This window comes from Suncus etruscus, chromosome 10 (assembly GCF_024139225.1).
Source record: "Suncus etruscus isolate mSunEtr1 chromosome 10, mSunEtr1.pri.cur, whole genome shotgun sequence".
NCBI classification, from domain to species: Eukaryota; Metazoa; Chordata; class Mammalia; order Eulipotyphla; family Soricidae; genus Suncus; species Suncus etruscus.
The window spans coordinates 51072918-51090822 of record NC_064857.1 but is presented as its reverse complement, the minus strand read 5'-3'; the positions used below and the strand labels follow the sequence as shown (position 1 = coordinate 51090822).

Genomic DNA, 17905 nt, shown 5'->3' with positions numbered 1-17905 from the left:
TTCTTCCTGTTGTATATTGCCCTTGATTATTATAAACTGTTCATCTTTGTCCCTTATAACTTTTCTAAGTCTTAAGTTTGTGTCATTTGATATTAATATGGTCACTCCAGCCTTTTTCTTTTTTGGTTTTTGGGCCACACCAGGTGACACTCAGGTGTTACTCCTGGCTATACATTCAGAAATCGCTCCTGGCTCGGGGGACTATTTGGGATGCTGGGGATCGAACCCACATCTATTCAGGATCAGCCACATGCAAGTCAAATGCCCTACCATTGCTATTGCTCTGGCCCCCACTCCACTTTTTTACGGGAGTTGTTTGCTTGGAAGATTGTCATCCAACCTTTTATTTTGAGTCTATGTTTGTTCTGACTATTCAGGAGTATTTCTTGTAGGCAGCAGAATGTTGGATTTGGCTTTTTGATTCATTTTTTTTTACTATGTGTCTCTTAATTGGTGCATTTAGTCCATTGACATTGAGAGGATAATTGTCATGGGATTTAATGTAATCTTTATGTAGGACTTTGGTGTGTCTCTTGTTCTGTCCTGTCTTAAAGTAGATCTTTCAGTTTTTCTTTTAAGGCTGATTTGAATCTGTAAAGTTTCTGAGCTGCTGTTTATCCATGAAGCTATCTATACTTCCTTCAAACCTGATCATGAGTCTTGCTGGGTGCAGCATTTTAGGTAATCATTTCATTGAGTTTTGTCACTATATCTCACCACTGCCTTCTATCCTTGAGGGTTTCTTGTAACAGATCTGCTTTAAATCTTAAGAATATTAATTTGAATGTAATTTCCCTTTTTGATCTTTATTCTTTCAGTATTTTATCTCTACCTGTTGGATTCATCTTTGTGACTAGGATCTGTCTTGGGTGCTTTTCTTTGGGTCTCTTTTAGCTGGTACTCTTTGGGCTTGCAGGATTTGTTTGCAAGTACTATTTAGCTCTGGGAGTTTCTCTGCATTGATGTCCTTGACTATTGATTCTTCCTGGGGATTTTCTTCCTGGGTTTTCTGTACTCCAATAATTCTTACGTTGTTTCTGTTGAGTTTATCATAAACTTCTTTTTTGTCTGTTCACATTCTTTGAGGATTTTTTTCCGTTGTCTGATTGTTTGTGTTAAGGCTCTTTCCAGTCTCTTCTGTTGTATGGAGTTGTTATGTACTTTATCTTCCAGCTCACTGATTTAGTCTTCAGCTTCTGTTACTCTGTTGTAGAGGCTTTCCAGTGAAGTTTTCATTTTGCCTACCAAGTTTTTCAGACCTGTTATGGAGTTTTCTGATTTTTATTTTCATATCCTCTTGATTTTTATTTTGGTTGGTTCAGCTCAATCTGTGTTTTTTTTGTTTGTTTGTTTGTTTTTTTGAGTTCTTTGAACATTCCCCATATTTCTACTCTAAACTCCTTATCTTAAAAGCTAAATATGTGGTGGGACTCTTTTTGTGATCTTAGTTGCCATCTTCATTCTTTATGCATGGTGTTGGCCTTCCTTGTTTTCCCATTGTCACACTTGTAGTGTGGTGTTTTCTTCCTGTTGTGCTAGGGTTCATTGGCTAGGAGGTATCGCCCTTGGTGGGCAGGGTGGGCGGGAGCAGATACAGAATCCTTTTATTAACATTCATGGCTTTTCATATTATTGCTGAAGTTTAAATAGGTAGGTAAGGGGCCGAGAGGATAGCATGGAGGTAGGGCATTTGCCTTGCATGCTGAAGGACAGTGGTTCAAATCCTGACATTCCATATGGTCCCCCGAGCCTGCCAGGAGGGACCCAAAAACAAAAACAAACAAAAATAGGTTTGTAGATAGGAAACAAAAAATAATGATGCTATTTATTTGAATCAGTAAACCACTCAGTTAAAATCTAGCAGCTGGTTAGTGACAGAGCCAGGGGAATTTAGCTTATTTCATATCCTCAGTGTGATTGCTATTTTTTATTCCACAAGTTACTTTATTTGCTCTCTGTGAACTGGTTAGAATGCATCATTGAAATTCAGTCTTCATGATGTGAGAGGCTCTTAAAAAGATTTAAAAACATGGGGCCAGAGTGATAGCACAGTGGTAGGGCCTTTGCCTGGCATGTGGCCGATATAGAATAGACGTTAGTTAGATCCCCTGGCATCCTATCTGCACATACTATGTGAATGAATTCAGCTATTTTAAACAATGAGTGGATGGTTGGTAGTACAGAAATAGGACACTTATTTTGCACACCTCTGACCCACATTTAATTTTCTGTACTAAATACAATCCCCTGAGCCCACCAGGAGTGATCCCTGAGTGCAGAGACAGGAGTAAAGTCCAGAGCACTGCCAGATGTAGCCACAAAACAGTGATGAGAATTGTAGTAGGTGAAGAATGTTCATCCCCTGCAAAAGATATTCCCCTGCTTACCTCCAGCCTATTGTTTCTATGTATTAAAGGCAATGCAGTAACTTTGTCTTTGTTTGTTTTTTTTTTTCGCGAAAATATAGTATGGACTTCTATGAGAAATTTTCTACTTTTTAACATGATTCAAATAAAATATGATAATATTATTGTCTAAACATGTATTCCATCAAAGTAGCTGAAATAGAAATTTTAATTTCTATTTAAAAAGTAAGTTATTTGGGGCCCGGAGAGATAGCACAACGGCGTTGCTTTGTAAGCAGCCGATGCAGGACCTAAGGTGGTTGGTTCGAATCCCGGTATCCCATATGGTCCCCCGTGCCTGCCAGGAGCTATTTCTGAGCAGATAGCCAGGAGTAACCCCTGAGCATCGCCGGGTATGCCCCCCCCCCAAAAAAAAGTAAGTTATTTGAAAAGTTTTCCAAAATATTTTTCTCAATTTTTTTCATTTACTGTTTTTCAACCTAAATCCCCTATAAGCATACCTTTGTTGTAAATTCCCTACTTTAGAAGACAAAAAACAGTTAAACCTCCTCAACTGCAAATTTATCCAAGGGAATATCAGGAGCAGTTCCTGAGGAAAGCAAGGAGTATGAACTGAACACAAACTGATCTGTTCTAAACTCTTCATCCTCAAAAAAATAAAGACATGATACTTTTTTTAAATAATAGAGTTTCTTTACAAACTAGTAGAGTCTTGCAGTTACCATATATACTTGAGTATAAGCTGAGTTTTTCCAGCACAAAATTTGTGCCGAAAACACTGAACACAACTTATACTTGGGTCATACAGGTTATTTGATTTGGTGTGCACGCACTGAATCAAATGCACGTAGTCTCCAGTCGTCTTCTGCTGTCTACTGAAGTAGGCAGTGGTTCAGCTCAGTCCACAAGTTGTGGCTGAGCTGAAGGGGTAGGCAGCTAAACTGAACTATATGCCACTGAATTTTAACCTACAATATTCAGTGGCACATTGAATTGAGTGAAAAACTCAATTAAGGCATTAAAGTCATGTAAAGAAATGTTTATAAATCCTGAATCCTTATAATCTGGGGTTTTGGAGTACAAGGATTCAGGATTTTTAACCATTTGTTTACAATGCTTTACTGTCTTAAATGGTTTATTCACTTTATTAAAGTTGCCATTGAATACTATGGGGTTATTGTGGTACATTAATGGTATACAGTATATCAAACAATCATGTGTTATAAAATGTAATCATGTATTTATTTACTGATTCCTCAATTATTGTAATTATTTTGGGTATATATTTTTATTTTTGAAACTTACTCTAGTGGCTGTTACATTTTCCACCTTGGCTTATACTCAAGTCACTAAATTGTTCCAGTTTTTAGGGTAAAAGTAAGGGGTCAGCTTATACTCATCTGCTTATACTCAAATATATACAGAAACTTAACAAACTAAAATGGGGATGTAAAGATAAAAATAACTTAACACTGTTTGATATAGACAAGAAATACTTTTTTTGGAGGGGGGCGTCATACCCAGTGGCACTCTAGGGCTAATCCTGGCTCTGCATTCAGAAATCACTCCTGGCAGGTTTGGAGAATCATATGGGATGCTGGGGATGGAACTTGGGTCACCCCCATGAAAGGCGAATGCCCTACCCACTGTGCTATCACTCTGGTCCCAAGAAGTACAACTTTTTATTTGCAAATTAATTTAATAAACTTGATACTATTTTATAAATATTTCATACAGGTTAATAATTTTAATAGTTGGCATTTTCTTTATAAGTGCATTGGGCTTGAGACAGTTCAGTCACAGAAAGATAGTACAGAGCATATAAGGTATTGTTTTGCCTACAGTTGATCCCAATTTGTTCCCCAGAACTGTATATGGTCCCACACGCACACTAATAAGAGTGACCGTTGAGTATAGCTGGGTATGCCCCAAAATAAAAAAAAAAAGTTCAATAATTATTAGCCTCTCCACCAAAGAATATCAGATAAGAAGTGATCAAACACAATAACATAAGCTATAGTCTTTAGGAATTTGTTAAGAAGTTGGATTCTTGGGGCCGAAGCGATAGCACAGCAGTAGGATGCTTGCCTTACATGTGGCTGGCTGACCCAGGACAGACCTGGATTCTATTCCCGGGATTCCAGATGGTCCCCCAAGCCAGGAGTGATTTCTGAGCACATAGCCAAGAGTAACCCCTGAGTGTCACTGGGTGTGGCCCAAAAATAAAAAAAAAGTGGATTCTTGATTTATATTTTTTAGATCAGCTATTCAATATGATATCCACAGTGGACTTGGACAATGTATGAAAACCAAATAAAATTGACTTTGAAGGTGCCTGTATGACAGCAGCTGGAGGGATGGATATGGAATGGACTTAGGAACTTTAGTGGAGGGAAGTTGACCCTAGAGGTGGTATTGGTACTGAAACATTATATATCTAAAACTCAGCTATGAATAACTTTGTAAATCACAATGCTTTAAGTAAAAAAATTTTTTAAAGAAAGAAAATGTAGGGGTTGAGAGTCAGTATAGTTTTTAGAGTCCCAGATTCTATCTCCGACATCACATGGCCCAACAGATGTAGCTGGGGACAGCCCAGACAGTCCTGAGCACTGCTGGTGGTGGTAGCCTGACTAAACCTGGACACTATAGGGTCTAAGCAGCACAGTATTCTCAGGCTTTTGAACTGAACTGCCAGGGTTGGCCAAAAATTACTGATGGGCATGCTAGGCCTCCTACCACCTGGGAGCTTCCACAAAATAAAATGTGGACTAAATATAAAAATAAAAACACCTTTTGTAAGAGTTGTGACAAAACTGTAAATGGATGGGAGAAATGGTCCAAAGAGTTAGAGGGCCCTGAGCATGTGGGACCCTCAGGTTTTATCCTCAGTACCACATGATCCCTCAAGCATTTATGGACCCAAGACCATATTATTTGACATTCATTTAGAATAATAATCTAAAGAACTGCAAACTCCCCTACTACACCTTAATGATAATGCTATAACGTTAATCAAAAAGAAAAAAACCCAGGCTTTCTCCTCACTTAGTCAATCTTCATTTTCTTTTTTTTTTTTCTGTTTTGTTTTGTTTTTTGTTTTGTTTTGTTTTTCGGGCCACACCTGTTTGATGCTCAAGGGTTACTCCTGGCTAAGTGCTCAGAAATTGCCCCTGGCTTGGGGGTACCATATGGGATGCCGGGGGATCGAACCGCGGCCGTGATCTTTGCTTGGCTAGCGCTTGCAAGGCAGACACCTTACCTCTAGTGCCACCTCGCCGGCCCCCTTTTCTTGTTTTGTTTTGTTTTTGTTTTGTTTTGTTTTCCTTTTTTTTTCATTTTCTACAATAGTAAATTACCTAGATAATGTCTCCTTGAAGACTTCAAAGTATAGGAAGGAAGATCCTCTTTATAGGTCATTTATCTTAAAATACTGAGGCTTTTTCCATTTGAAATATGTGTTGTACTGCAACCAAAAAATTATGTTTTATATGGAAGCATATTGGCCATAGTTTTCCTATCAGGGACTATAATTTTCAAACTTTTCACACTTCCCAACTCATACCTATCTGCAGACCAGAACTGAAATTCACTATAATAGATGATTAATAATCCAACAGTGAATTTTAATAGTTTATATAAATTATTTTTGATAGAAAGTATAAATTAGTATAGGGTCTAAAATCATGATGTAAATGTTGATGTTTAAAATAATGCGTTTAACGTTTTCAGAATAAAGAATTATTCTTGGGACTTTAAAAAGACTGCTGATCAGCTAACCGGTGGTTTAGAACATTCAGTCTCCACACGCAGGAATAAATTGAATCTATCAACTGTAATGGTGGTATGAAAATTTTTTATTTATGAAAAAGGTTATTTATGAAGATTTTTACTTTGTCTCTGATAGCTTAGCTTTCTTCTCATAAGGTTCGTTTGAAAGCCTGGACATAGAGATGCACTTCTTTCTTAAACTTTTATTCTAAACCAGAATTGAACTCTTTCCAAGGCAGTCTGTTCTACTTTTGACCAACATTTTTAGATTTTGTGATATTTATTTACCAGTAAGTTGAATCTTTTATTTGAACCTAATTACTGAGCCAAATTTATTATAACTTGTTTAAAGTACAAGTTTCTAAATTGCAGGTTTGATTTCCAAATTATTTTTATGGCTATAAAGAAGCCTAATGGCATCTGTTGATATATCTATTATTATACCTTATTACTAATGTATTATTTTAAGATGAGAAATAGAGTAAACTTCAAAAACTGTTTTAAGAAAGTGGGATGGGGAAAAGAGAGAACATAATTTCACTATCTTCAGCTTTGAATTTTTTCATGGCATGATGATTTATTTTAATGATGTTAATAAGGCTGTAAGCACAGTGTTCCAACACCACACCCTCCACAAGTGTCCACTTCCATATACTATTGTCCTAATCCAATTTAAATCTTAACACAACTGAATTGTAATACTTGTACATTAAAATTGTTAATTTTTTCCATGCACTTTTAGTACCTTTACTAGATTTTTAAGATAGTTTTTTTTGTTCGTTTTTGAGATAGGTCCCTTGTGCTGTGATTCAAGGATCAAACCTGGAGACTCATGCAAATATGTACTCAACTCTACTGTGCAAAGCTTTTTGATCATCAAGATAGATTTTAAGTTGAAAAATTGTTATGAGGCATAAGTATGAGGCAAATTTAAATTATTATACTTTGAAAATATTTCGAATATTATAACCACATCTTTAAAATATTTATAGTTTTTCATCTCAAGTAGAATTAAAAATGTTTTTGTTGTTTTTGTATCTCTGTTTCTGTAATGGGCCTATATTGTTTTTGTGTCAAAAATAAAAATTTGATATTTTTGTGCTAATGTAGATTAGCATTTTTTAAAAATTATATTTGTGTTTATTTCTCTTTAGGAAACCAAAGCTACAGAAGAAATAGATGAAGCATTGAAAATAGCAGGAAATAATATCGAACAATTAAGTACAGCTATAAAAGTAAGCATTTTGGGAGCCAAAGCAGTGGTGCAGGCAGTAGGGCATTTGCCTTACACATGCTAACCTAGGACGAACTGCCATTCTCCCCCCAGTGTTCCATATGGTCCCCCAAGCCAGGGGTAATTTCTGAAGGAATAGCCAGGCGTAACCCTGAGCGTCACTGTGGCCCAAAAACAAAAACAAACAGTAAGCATTTTGAGTGATTAAATTTTATCATGAGTTAAGGTCTATTCTCTGTATTTGGATGTATCATTAATGAAGTCAGAGCTTAGCACTGAGTAATTAAAGCATATCATTTAATGATACAGAAACATAAAAAATAAATTCTTATGATCTGCTTGAGTCAAGTTGCCTTCCTGACCTTTCATGATAACACTTTACTGAAATTTAAACTATTAAGGAGCTGTAGATTCTGCTCATTATGAACTGAATTTTATCTTGGAATAATTGCAGATAATTTTTCTAACATTACTCTTTATTAAACTGAATACAGTTACATCCTCCAAAAGTAACTCTTTTTAGTAACAATGACCAAGCTCTAAGCACCTAGATTTATATAAATTGATGTAAGTATAGAATTGGCTACAAAGGCATTCAAAGGTTATAGATTACATGGGATTTAATACTTCAACTTTGGTGATTTAGACAGAAAGGACAAAATTCAACCCATAATAGTCTGCTCTGTAGCCTCCAACAGATTTATGCCCTTCTAGCATGCCAGATACATTCAGCCCATCCCAACCTTTACCAAAAATCTTAATCTAGTCCAGTATCAACTTTGAGTACAGAATCTCATCTAAATAAAATAGATAGGTAGGTGAGTTGATTTTGATTTGAGAAAAATGTGAGGGTGGGGTAGAGCTACACCTAGCATTGTTAGGCCTTAGTCATGGCAGTGCTGAATTGACCCCAAGTCTGCTACATGTAAGACAAGCACCTTATCTTCTGTACTATCTCTTCAGTCCATCTAAAATGATGAACTTGTAAAGCAGATAATATGCTAATTTCCCACATACCTTAGAATAACTCATTCCAAAAGGTAGAAATTTGGGGAAGAAAAAACTGGTCACAGATCTCCATTGTTTAAAAATACAAAGAACTATATGGAATAATTAACATTTTAATACAATTATTTTACTTTTATTTTTAAGAACCCAACTACATAGAAATCCAGCTTCCAAAATAGTTTCTTCCTTTTATATAATGATAAAGTTTAATGTAATGAACAGTCTAGACCATTTTGTTTTTTTGTTTTGTTTTTTGCTTTTTTGGCCACACCCAGTGACGCTCAGGGGTTACTCATGGCTATGTGCTCAGAAATCGCTTCTGGCTTGGGGGACCATATGGGACACTGGGGGATCAAACTGCGGTCCTTCTTGGGTTAGCACGCACAAGGCTCTGTGCCACTTCTCCGACCCCTGGTCTAGACTGGTCTAGACCGTTTTAATAGTCTTTTAATACACAGTGCCAACAAAGATGCAGCCTCATTAATAATAGTAACAGGATTTAAATTTGAACCCTTTATTTCATTTCTATCATCTAATTTTTTTTTTTTTTTGGTTTTTTGGGCTCACACCCAGCAGCGCTCAGGGGTTATTCCTGGCTCTATGCTCAGAAATCGCTCCTGGCAGGCTCAGGGGAACATATGGGATGCTGGGATTCAAACCACCGACCTTCTGAATGCAAGGCAAAATGCCTTACCTCCATGCTATCTCTCCGATCCCTATCATCTAATTCTTATACTTTTAATTATACAAGAAAAGAAGTAACTTTTATTTACAAAATTATATTTAATAATACTATTTCTACAAAATTTGGTGGGTTTGGGCTGGAGCGGTGATGCAAGTGGTGAGGCTTTTGCCTTGCTCACGCTAGCCTAGGACGGGCCACGGTTCAATCCCTCGGCGTCCCATATGGTCCCCCAAGCCAGAAGTGATTTCTGAGCGCATAGCCAGGAGTAATCCCTGAGCATCACCTGGTGTGGCCCCAAAACAAACAAAATTTGATGGGTTTTTCTTGTTTGTTTGCTTGTTTGTTTATGTAAAAAAGATTTTATTTGGAGTTACTGAGGAACGGAAGGGAGAGGAATAAGAAAGGGAGTAGTGATTAATGTGCTCAGGAGAGAACATGGGCTTTTCCAAAGGCAGACAGAACCCTGATAACAACCCAGCATAAAAGTCGGAAGATACACATCTGAGGAAGAAAGATACGGGCCACATGTGCTTGGGCACCATGTACACAGGCAGCATATGTACATCCAAATTTTGCTTTTTATTTTTTTTTCAGATGCTTGAACACATACACAGTAAAGCAAAAGAAGAGACAGCCAATATTATAGAGGTTATGGAGAAACAGTTTGATCAGCTTTTTACTTCTCTTGATTCCAGGTAATAACTTAAAAATATACTTAATGAGGGTCTATAAAAATAATACAGAATGTTTGATATTTGCCTTGGATGTGGTTGCAGCAGTGGAGATGCAGTGTTGAATCTCCAACCCACATATGAACACCTCCAAGAGGTCACCCCCGAAGAGAGAACTAGGAATAACCCCTGAGCATCACTGGATGTGGCCAAACCCTGTCCCAAAATAAATTCTTTTTTTTAATTCTTTTTATTTAAACACCTTGATTAAATACATGATTGTGTTTGGGTTTCAGTCATGTAAAGAACACCCCCCATCACCAGTGCAACATTCCCATCACCAATGTCCCTAGTCTCCCTCCTCCCCACCCAACCCCCGCCTGTACTCTAAACAGGCTCTCCATTTCCCTCATACATTCTCATTATTAGGACAGTTCAAAATGTAGTTATTTCTCTAACTAAACTCATCACTCTTTGTGGTGAGCTTCCTGAGGTGAGCTGGAACTTCCAGCTCTTTTCTCTTTTGTGTCTGAAAATTATTATTGCAAGAATGTCTTTCATTTTTCTTAAAACCCATAGATGAGTGAGACAATTCTGCGTTTTTTTCTCTCTCTCTGACTTATTTCACTCAGCATAATAGATTCCGTGTACATCCATGTATAGGACAATTTCATGACTTCATCTCTCCTGACAGCTGCATAAGATTACATTGTGTATATGTACCACAGTTTCTTTAGCCATTCGTCTGTTGAAGGGCATCTTGGTTGTTTCCAGAGTCTTGCTATGGTAAATAGTGCTGCAATGAATATAGGTGTAAGGAAGGGGTTTTTGTATTGTATTTTTGTGTTCCTAGGGTATATTCCTAGGAGTGGTATAGCTGGATCGTATGGAAGCTCGATTTCCAGTTTTTGGAGGAATCTCCATATCGCTTTCCATAAAGGTTGAACTAGATGGCATTCCCACCAGCAGTGGATAAGAGTTCCTTTCTCTCCACATCCCCGCCAACACTGTTTATTCTCATTCTTTGTGATGTGTGCCATTCTCTGTCTTAAAAAATATTTTTGTTGGAACTTATATTTTTATTATGAACTTGTAATTTTATTTCTTTTTTTATCATACTGGCAACTTTTAAATAAGCTTGGGAAGTAATTGTAGGGTGATCCTTATAATCAAATATTTACAACTTGAAGATGAGCGATTTGTACTTAATTTTTTTTTCGTCATTCGATTATTTAATTGTAGTTATAAAAAGAGGCAATAAAATTGACAAAATAATTAGGAAAGACTATTTAGCAAGTTTCCAAAGATTTAAAATAGGAGGACACTTTACAAAAAGTTGTGAGAAATAAAATTCTTAACTAGAAGTAGAAATGTAACATTACAGAGTATCTTATAAAATATAAGACAGAAATACAAAAGGGCTGTGCCTGCTCTAAGTCTCACAACTAACAAAAATGACCAGATACTAAGTATAAATTTACAGTTCCTGGGTATGATAATTATTTTATTATTTACATCTTCTAAACCAGTGCGCAGTATGTTCCAATTAACCATGAGTGGTATCATCTTCGACAAAGTCTTTGGCCATCTCTGCAGTGATCACATCAATATGACTGACCTTATTTCTGAACTTTACACCATAGAATTTATCCGCTGATTCTAGCAGTTCAGGCCTAAAAGTAGTTGTAATAAACTGAGCATGTACAGCAAGTTCCATAATCATATCTGACACGGCCTTTCTGTGCTGAGCATCCAGAGCTTGGTCAATTTCATCAAACAAGTAAAAGGGAGCAGGATCACATTTCTGAATGGCAAATATCAGAGCAAGAGCTACCAAGGATTTCTGTCCCCCTGAAAGCTGTTGCATTTCTCTCATTTCACCTTGTTTTCCTGTAAATGACACCCTAATTCCAACTCCAGTGAACTGGTCCACTGATGGGACGCTGCTCTGTGACCCAGATCCCTTCTCATTTTCGACACTTCCTTCTCCTTCATCCTGAGACTGGCTGCCCTCCACATCTCCTTTTTTCATCACTAAAGTTGCTTTCCCTCCAGGCACTAGCTTCTGGAACACCTCACTGAAGTTCTTGGACACCTGTTTAAATGTTAACTGAATAGCTTCATATTTTCGAAGTTCAAGTACATTCATCAGTTCCATGATGGATTTGTAGCCCCTATCCAACTCTTCTTGCCGTTTTATTAATTTTTCCTTCTGCTCAGAGAAGTTTACAAACTGATCTAAAGCTTTTTTATTAACATGGCTGTATTTCTTCAATTCTGTGTTGCACTGTTCAAGTTTTCTAAACAACTGTTTGAGGCTCAGTGTCTGGTATTTCTCAAAAGCTTCTTGAGGAAGTGATCCAAGTTCTCGAATTTTTTTCATACACTCTTCTTTCTTCTTCAGCAGCATGCCTTGCCGGTTTGTCATCTTCTCTAGTTCTTTAGTATCATGATTAATAGCATCCATGTGTTCTTTTTCCATATTTTTCCAGCGTTCCATACTCTTCTGAAGCTCCTTAATACCAGCTTCTGTTTTATCAATGGAGTTATCCAAATCTTCTGATCTTGCCATAGTATCTTTTACTCTTTTATTAATGGCTTCAAGTTCAGAGGTTGTGGCAGTGAGAACTGTACCTCCTTCTGTCTCTCTCAGTTCATTAAGTTCCTGTTCTACTTGGTCCAAGCGTTTTCTCAAATTTTCATTGAGGTACGTCTCTACTCGAGTAATAATGCCTTCTAATTTAATTCTTTCATTCAGCAACTGTCTGTTTTCCTGCTGAAGTTGGCGAATTTCATCATTCAGTGCATCTACTCTCTTCTGATCTTCCAGACTAAGCTGAGAGAGTAAATCTGTTCCCAGTTCTGCTTTCAATGATTCCCTGGTAGACTCCATTGCATGCAAACTTGCCTCCAAACTTTGCAAACTACGTTGTTTGGGCATGAAGGTTTTCTCAGATTGCTGCCTCTTTTCCTTTAGCATCTTCATTTCTGACAATATGCTATCTCGAGATGCTTTAAATTTCCTTTGCTGTGTCTCTATTTGCTGCATTTGGTTCATCAACTGATCAATTTCATTATTAATCCTTTCAATATTTTTGCGCAGGTTTTCATTAAGCTTTGCTTCAAGCTCCCCTAGTTCTTCTTCTGCTTTCCTAACATCTTTTTGTAATTCAAGCCTAGATTTCCTTGTGTCATAATAACCTCCAGTTAGAGCACCCCGATGACTGACTTGATCACCTTCCAGAGTAATGCAGTCCATAGTGAAAGCACGAGCCAGCTGGGTTGAAACTTCCATGCTACGGCAAATAAGTGTTTTTCCAAACACATGTTTGAAAGCTTTGTCAAATCTGGGATTGTACCTCAATTTACTTATCATAGGAATAGCATCATTGGTTTCAGGATAGGCTGTATCCCTGACATCTAACTTGTTAAGAGGCAAAAATGTGACCTCTCCAGGAAGATTCATTTTATTAAACTCCATCAAAATCTTCGTACTGACTTCATCTGAATCAACAATATGATAAAATAACCTGTTCCCAGCAGTGACCTCCACACACGTGTAGAAAGCAGGCTCGCATTCGAAGTTGTTCATCACAATGCCATGATAGCCATTTTGAACATGCTGATTTATTCTTTTTCGACGAAAGTGGTCTAATACCTTGTTTATGCTGTCAATTCCATTCAAAATGGCCTTTCCAGTGGCTGCTCTAAGAAGTTGCTGTTTCTTTTCCAGGTCTTCTCTTTTAGCAGCAAGGGCCTGCTGTTCTGCGTTTTCTTCCCTCCACAAGTAGTTCCTTTCACTCTGTAATTCATCTTTCTTGTTTTTTACTTCATAGTATTTTCTGTCCAGTTCCTCTACTCGAGCTTTGACTTCATTAAGATCCTGATCCAATTTATTGTACTGTTCCAGATTTTTTTCTTTATTTGCTTCAGTGTCTTCCAAATCCTTATGTATAGCAGCAATCTGTCTTTTCTTGTCATTAATAGCCTGATCTAAAGACTTCAGTTCCTTTTTAATCCACTTATCCCTTTCTTCTTTTGAAGTAAACTGGCTTCCACGACCTTGTTTGGCATAAAGGTCTGTTCTTTCTTGGGTAGCTTGAGCCAATCTAGCAATTCCTCGCTCTTCTATTTCTTTCACACTGTTGAATTTAGGTTCTGTTTCTGCCAGTTCTTTCTGCTTTTCTTCTATTTTTTCAAGCAGTTTTTGCCTCTCTTTTAATAGACGTTTCCTTTGTTCACTATTGCCTGCCAATTCATCCTGTAAATCCTTGGCTTTTAGCTCTAGCTTAGTCCTCTGCTTAATTTGTTCTTGTCTTTCAGCACTGAGCTGCTCTTTCTCTTCTTTCATAGCGGAAATTTTTGTTTTCAGTTCTCTGACTTGGCGTTCAATATCCTCCATTTTATCTCTTGCATCCTGCTGGGCATCTCTTAATTGTCTGGATTTTTCTCCACTAGTCTCTCGCTTAGCTGACAGCTCATCAAGTTTAGCACGAGTCTCATTAAGTTCCTGATTGTAAATGGTATATTCAAGAGCTCGTCTCATTTTATCCCACTTTTGATATTGAGCTAGTTCTTTCTTTTCTTCCTCTAAAGTATGTAATCGCTCTTCAATATATTTTAACAACTCATTAATTTTTTCCCGTTTGCCCTCTGTTTCCTTCATTAAAGAGATGCTCTCTTCTTTTCGCTCATCATATACTCTAGTACCAGCTACTTCTCTTAATAGCTTTAGTCTCTGTGAATCTGGTGCTGTTGCCATTTGGTTGATCTTTCCTTGTTTAACAATATAATAAGGATTACTTCTAGAAAAACCAGCACTTTCGAGGAGGTTCATCACATCATTTTTCGTGACCATTTTCTTATCCAAGAAATATTGGTCCTTTTTGGCACCAATAACTCTTCGAAGTGAAACTTCTTCTTTATCAATAGGCAACCTATTGTCCGAATTGTCAAAAATAATCTCCACAAAAGCAGAAATAACACGAGGACCAGTACCCTCGTGCAACAAAGCCAATCTCTGTTCTGGTCGAAGATGACTAAACTCATCACTGAGAACAAACTGAATTGCGATGACGTTGTGCTTGGAGCTGAAGGGGTCCACGATGGTCTGGTCCCGGTAGCTTCGGAAGCCCTGGATGATCACCTGCCCGGGAGCCCGGCTCAAGCTCAGCTCGGCGTGAACCGCGGCCCGGGGAGGCTTGGGGGGGGCACCCCTTCTCCCCACCCTTCCCACGCCCGGCGGGGCGGGCTTCCGCGGGCCTGGGCCGCAAAGGCTCCTCTGTGTGGGAGATGGCGTGTGGGGGTGTCTGACGGGAAGACCCCAAAAGCCACACTGGGCGACACGTCAGTCGGGGCGCGAGGCCGGGGGGCGAGAACCCCGGAGGGTCCGACGCGAACGCGCCCCTTGGCTTCCGTGGGCCCTTAGCCGCGCGCCCCACACCTCGCCTCCCTCACCTCGCGGCCTCCGCAAAAGGCGCAGGCGCCCCTTTGACAGGCGGAGCGAGGGGCAAAGCGCAGGAGGGCGCCACCCCGAGGCGCGAGGGGGGTCCCCGGGCCCGCTCCCCAATGCCTGCCCAGGCCCCGTCCCGGGCTCACCCCTCCGCCCAGGCCCCCTCGCGCCCGGGCAGGCCGCGCCCGCCCGCACGAGCACCCCAGGCGCAGAGGCGGCCGGGGCTCCCTCGGGCCTGGGGAGCAGCCGCGCGGGCCCGGGAGGCGGCAAGACCGGGACGGGCCGGCCGTACCTGCTTGATGTACATGGTGGCGCGGCTCCGCTCGGGGCCACGCCGCCCCCGGGAGTCGCAGCCGCGGCCCGGTCAGGTCGGCTCGGCTCGGCTCGGTTCGCTCCGCGCGCCCGGACCCTCCCCCGGACCCGTACTTAATTTTTTTTACCATTTGCCTTTGATTATAAAGAAAATTGTTAAAACATTAACAAACCTCTTTTATTTTTTTGGTTGTGAGGGGCCTTCCTCACAACCCTACCAGAAGGAGTAGGGTTTTCTCCCAGTGGTGATTTGCTGTATATCAAACTCAGACTTCCCACATACAAAGCATTCACATTCTCCCTTTTAGCATCTCTCTGGTCCCAACTAGCTTCTTTTTTGCTTTTAATTAAAAAAAATTAAGTATGTGATTTACACAGTTATTCATAGTTGTTTTAGAAAAAAAAATGTTTTAGCAACAATCCCATCACCAATGTCAACCTCCCTTCACCAATGTTCCCAGAGTCCATCACATAACCATCCCACCCCACCCTGCCATAGCAGCTACCTTTTAAAGTTTGATTGTTAATTTGGGTCTGATTTCATTGCTGTTGACTCTGTGACTTGGGTATTTAGTTATCTCTCTATTTCTCTCTCTGTTATCTATTTCTGTGTCTGTCTATCTCTCTTGTTTTCTGTCTGTGTCTCTCCCACTATGTCTTTTTCCTTGTTTACACTAGAGTTTGTACTCTAGTTAATGGAGAGGTACCATTCACATCACTTTATCCCCTTTTAGCGCCCATTTGTTGTCCAGAGTGATCAATTAGAACTATCATTTTCCTAGTGGACCCTTCTCTAACCTAACTGCACTCCATGATCTTTGTGGCCAGCTCCTATCATGGTCTGATCTCCTGGCTTTTTTGCCTCTATTATCTCTAGATATTATTACCTTAGTATCCCTCTCCCTCTGGCTCATTTCACTCAGCATAATATTCTCCATAACTATCCATGTATAAGCAAATCTCATTACTTCATTTTTTCTAACAGCATAATATTCTACTGTGTAAATGTACCAGTTTCCTTCGCCATTCATCTGTTCTCAGGCACTTGGGTTGTTTCCAGATTCTGGCTCTTTTAGTTAATGCTACAACTAACATGTGAATGCAGAGGGCTTTTCTGTTTTGGGGTTCTTAAGGTATATCACTAGGAATGATATTGCTGGATCACAATCTCCAGTTTTTCGAGAAATATTCATGTTGTTTTCCAAAGATTGTACAAGTCTGCATTGCCACCAGAAGTAAATGAGAGCTATTTCTTCCTGCATCCAATCCAGCACTGATTGTTCTTGTTCTTTGTGATGTGTGCAATTCTCTCTGGTTTGAGATGATATATCTTCATTGTTTTGATTTGCATTTCCCTGATGATTAATGATGTGAAACTTTTTTTCATGTGCCTTTTGGCCATTTGTATTCCTTTTTTGAGAAAATATTTATTCAAATATTCTACCTAGGACCAGAGAGATAGCATGGAGGTAGGGTTTTGCTTTGCATGCAGAAGGACAGTGGTTCGAATCCCAGCATCCCATATGGTCCCTTGTGCTTGCCAGGAGTGATTTCTGAGCAGATAGCCAGGAGTAACCCCGATCGCTGCTGAGTGTGGCCCAAAAACCAAAAAAAAAAAAAAAAAAAAATCTTCTCCCTATTTTGTATAGGACTAGATTTTTTTTTCTTGTTAAGTGCTATCAGTGCCTTGAACATCTTAGATATTAACACCTTATCTGATTATCTGATGAGTGAATACTTCTCCCATTCTATGGATAATATTAATATCCTAGTCACTGTTTCCCTTGAAGTACAGAATATTCTCAGTTTAATATAGTCCCCAATTTTGGTTTGTTTGTTTGTTTGTTTGTTTTTTGAGCCACACCCGGTGACGTTCAGGGCTTACTCTTGGCTTTGCGCTCAGAAATCGCTCCTGGCTTGGGGGACCACATGGGATGCCAGGGAATCGAACTGCAGTCTGTCCTAGGTTAGTGCATGTAAGGCAATGCCCTACCGCTTGTGCCACCGCTCCAGCGCCTAGTCCCATTTTTTTTTTTAAATCTTTGCTTCCACTTGCTTGGACTGTAGTATTTTATCCTGAAGATTCCTTGAGCTTTTGTGTCTTGGCATGTTCGGCCTATGTTTTCCTCTAAGTAACTTATGATTTCAGGTCTGATATCAAGGTCTTTAATTCATTTTGATTTGACTTTTGTGAATGATGTTAAAGAAAGATCTGAGTTCACTTTTTTGCATGTAGTTGATCAGTTTTCCCAATGCCACTTGTTGAGATTTACAGCTTCACTTTGTATTTCTTGCCACATTGTAATAAAAGTATATTCCACTGATATGAGGGTCTGTCTTTATCCCTGTGCTATAGTGTTTTAAATACTACCACTTTATAATACTTCTTAAGGTTAAGGAAAGAAA

At 39.1% G+C, this 17905-nt stretch overlaps 2 protein-coding genes across 2 annotated transcripts in view; one reads left to right on the top strand and one right to left on the bottom strand.

Moving 5' to 3' along the window:
• The window catches only part of RNF17 (ring finger protein 17), a 180713-nt gene that overhangs the window by 17498 nt on the left and 145310 nt on the right, over positions 1-17905 (top strand). Inside the window, exons 4-6 of the mRNA XM_049781640.1 lie at positions 6099-6210; positions 7292-7372; positions 9659-9759. Coding sequence (XP_049637597.1) covers positions 6099-6210; positions 7292-7372; positions 9659-9759 — 294 coding nt within the window. The remainder of the gene's footprint in view (positions 1-6098; positions 6211-7291; positions 7373-9658; positions 9760-17905) is intronic.
• On the bottom strand, positions 11212-15538 carry LOC126020933 (structural maintenance of chromosomes protein 3-like). The gene is made up of 2 exons (XM_049782538.1): positions 15480-15538; positions 11212-14881 (listed from the first exon to the last, which is right to left on the bottom strand). The coding sequence occupies exons 1-2, from the start codon at positions 15492-15494 to the stop codon at positions 11282-11284; spliced, it is 3615 nt and encodes a 1204-aa protein (XP_049638495.1). The 5' UTR covers positions 15495-15538; the 3' UTR covers positions 11212-11281.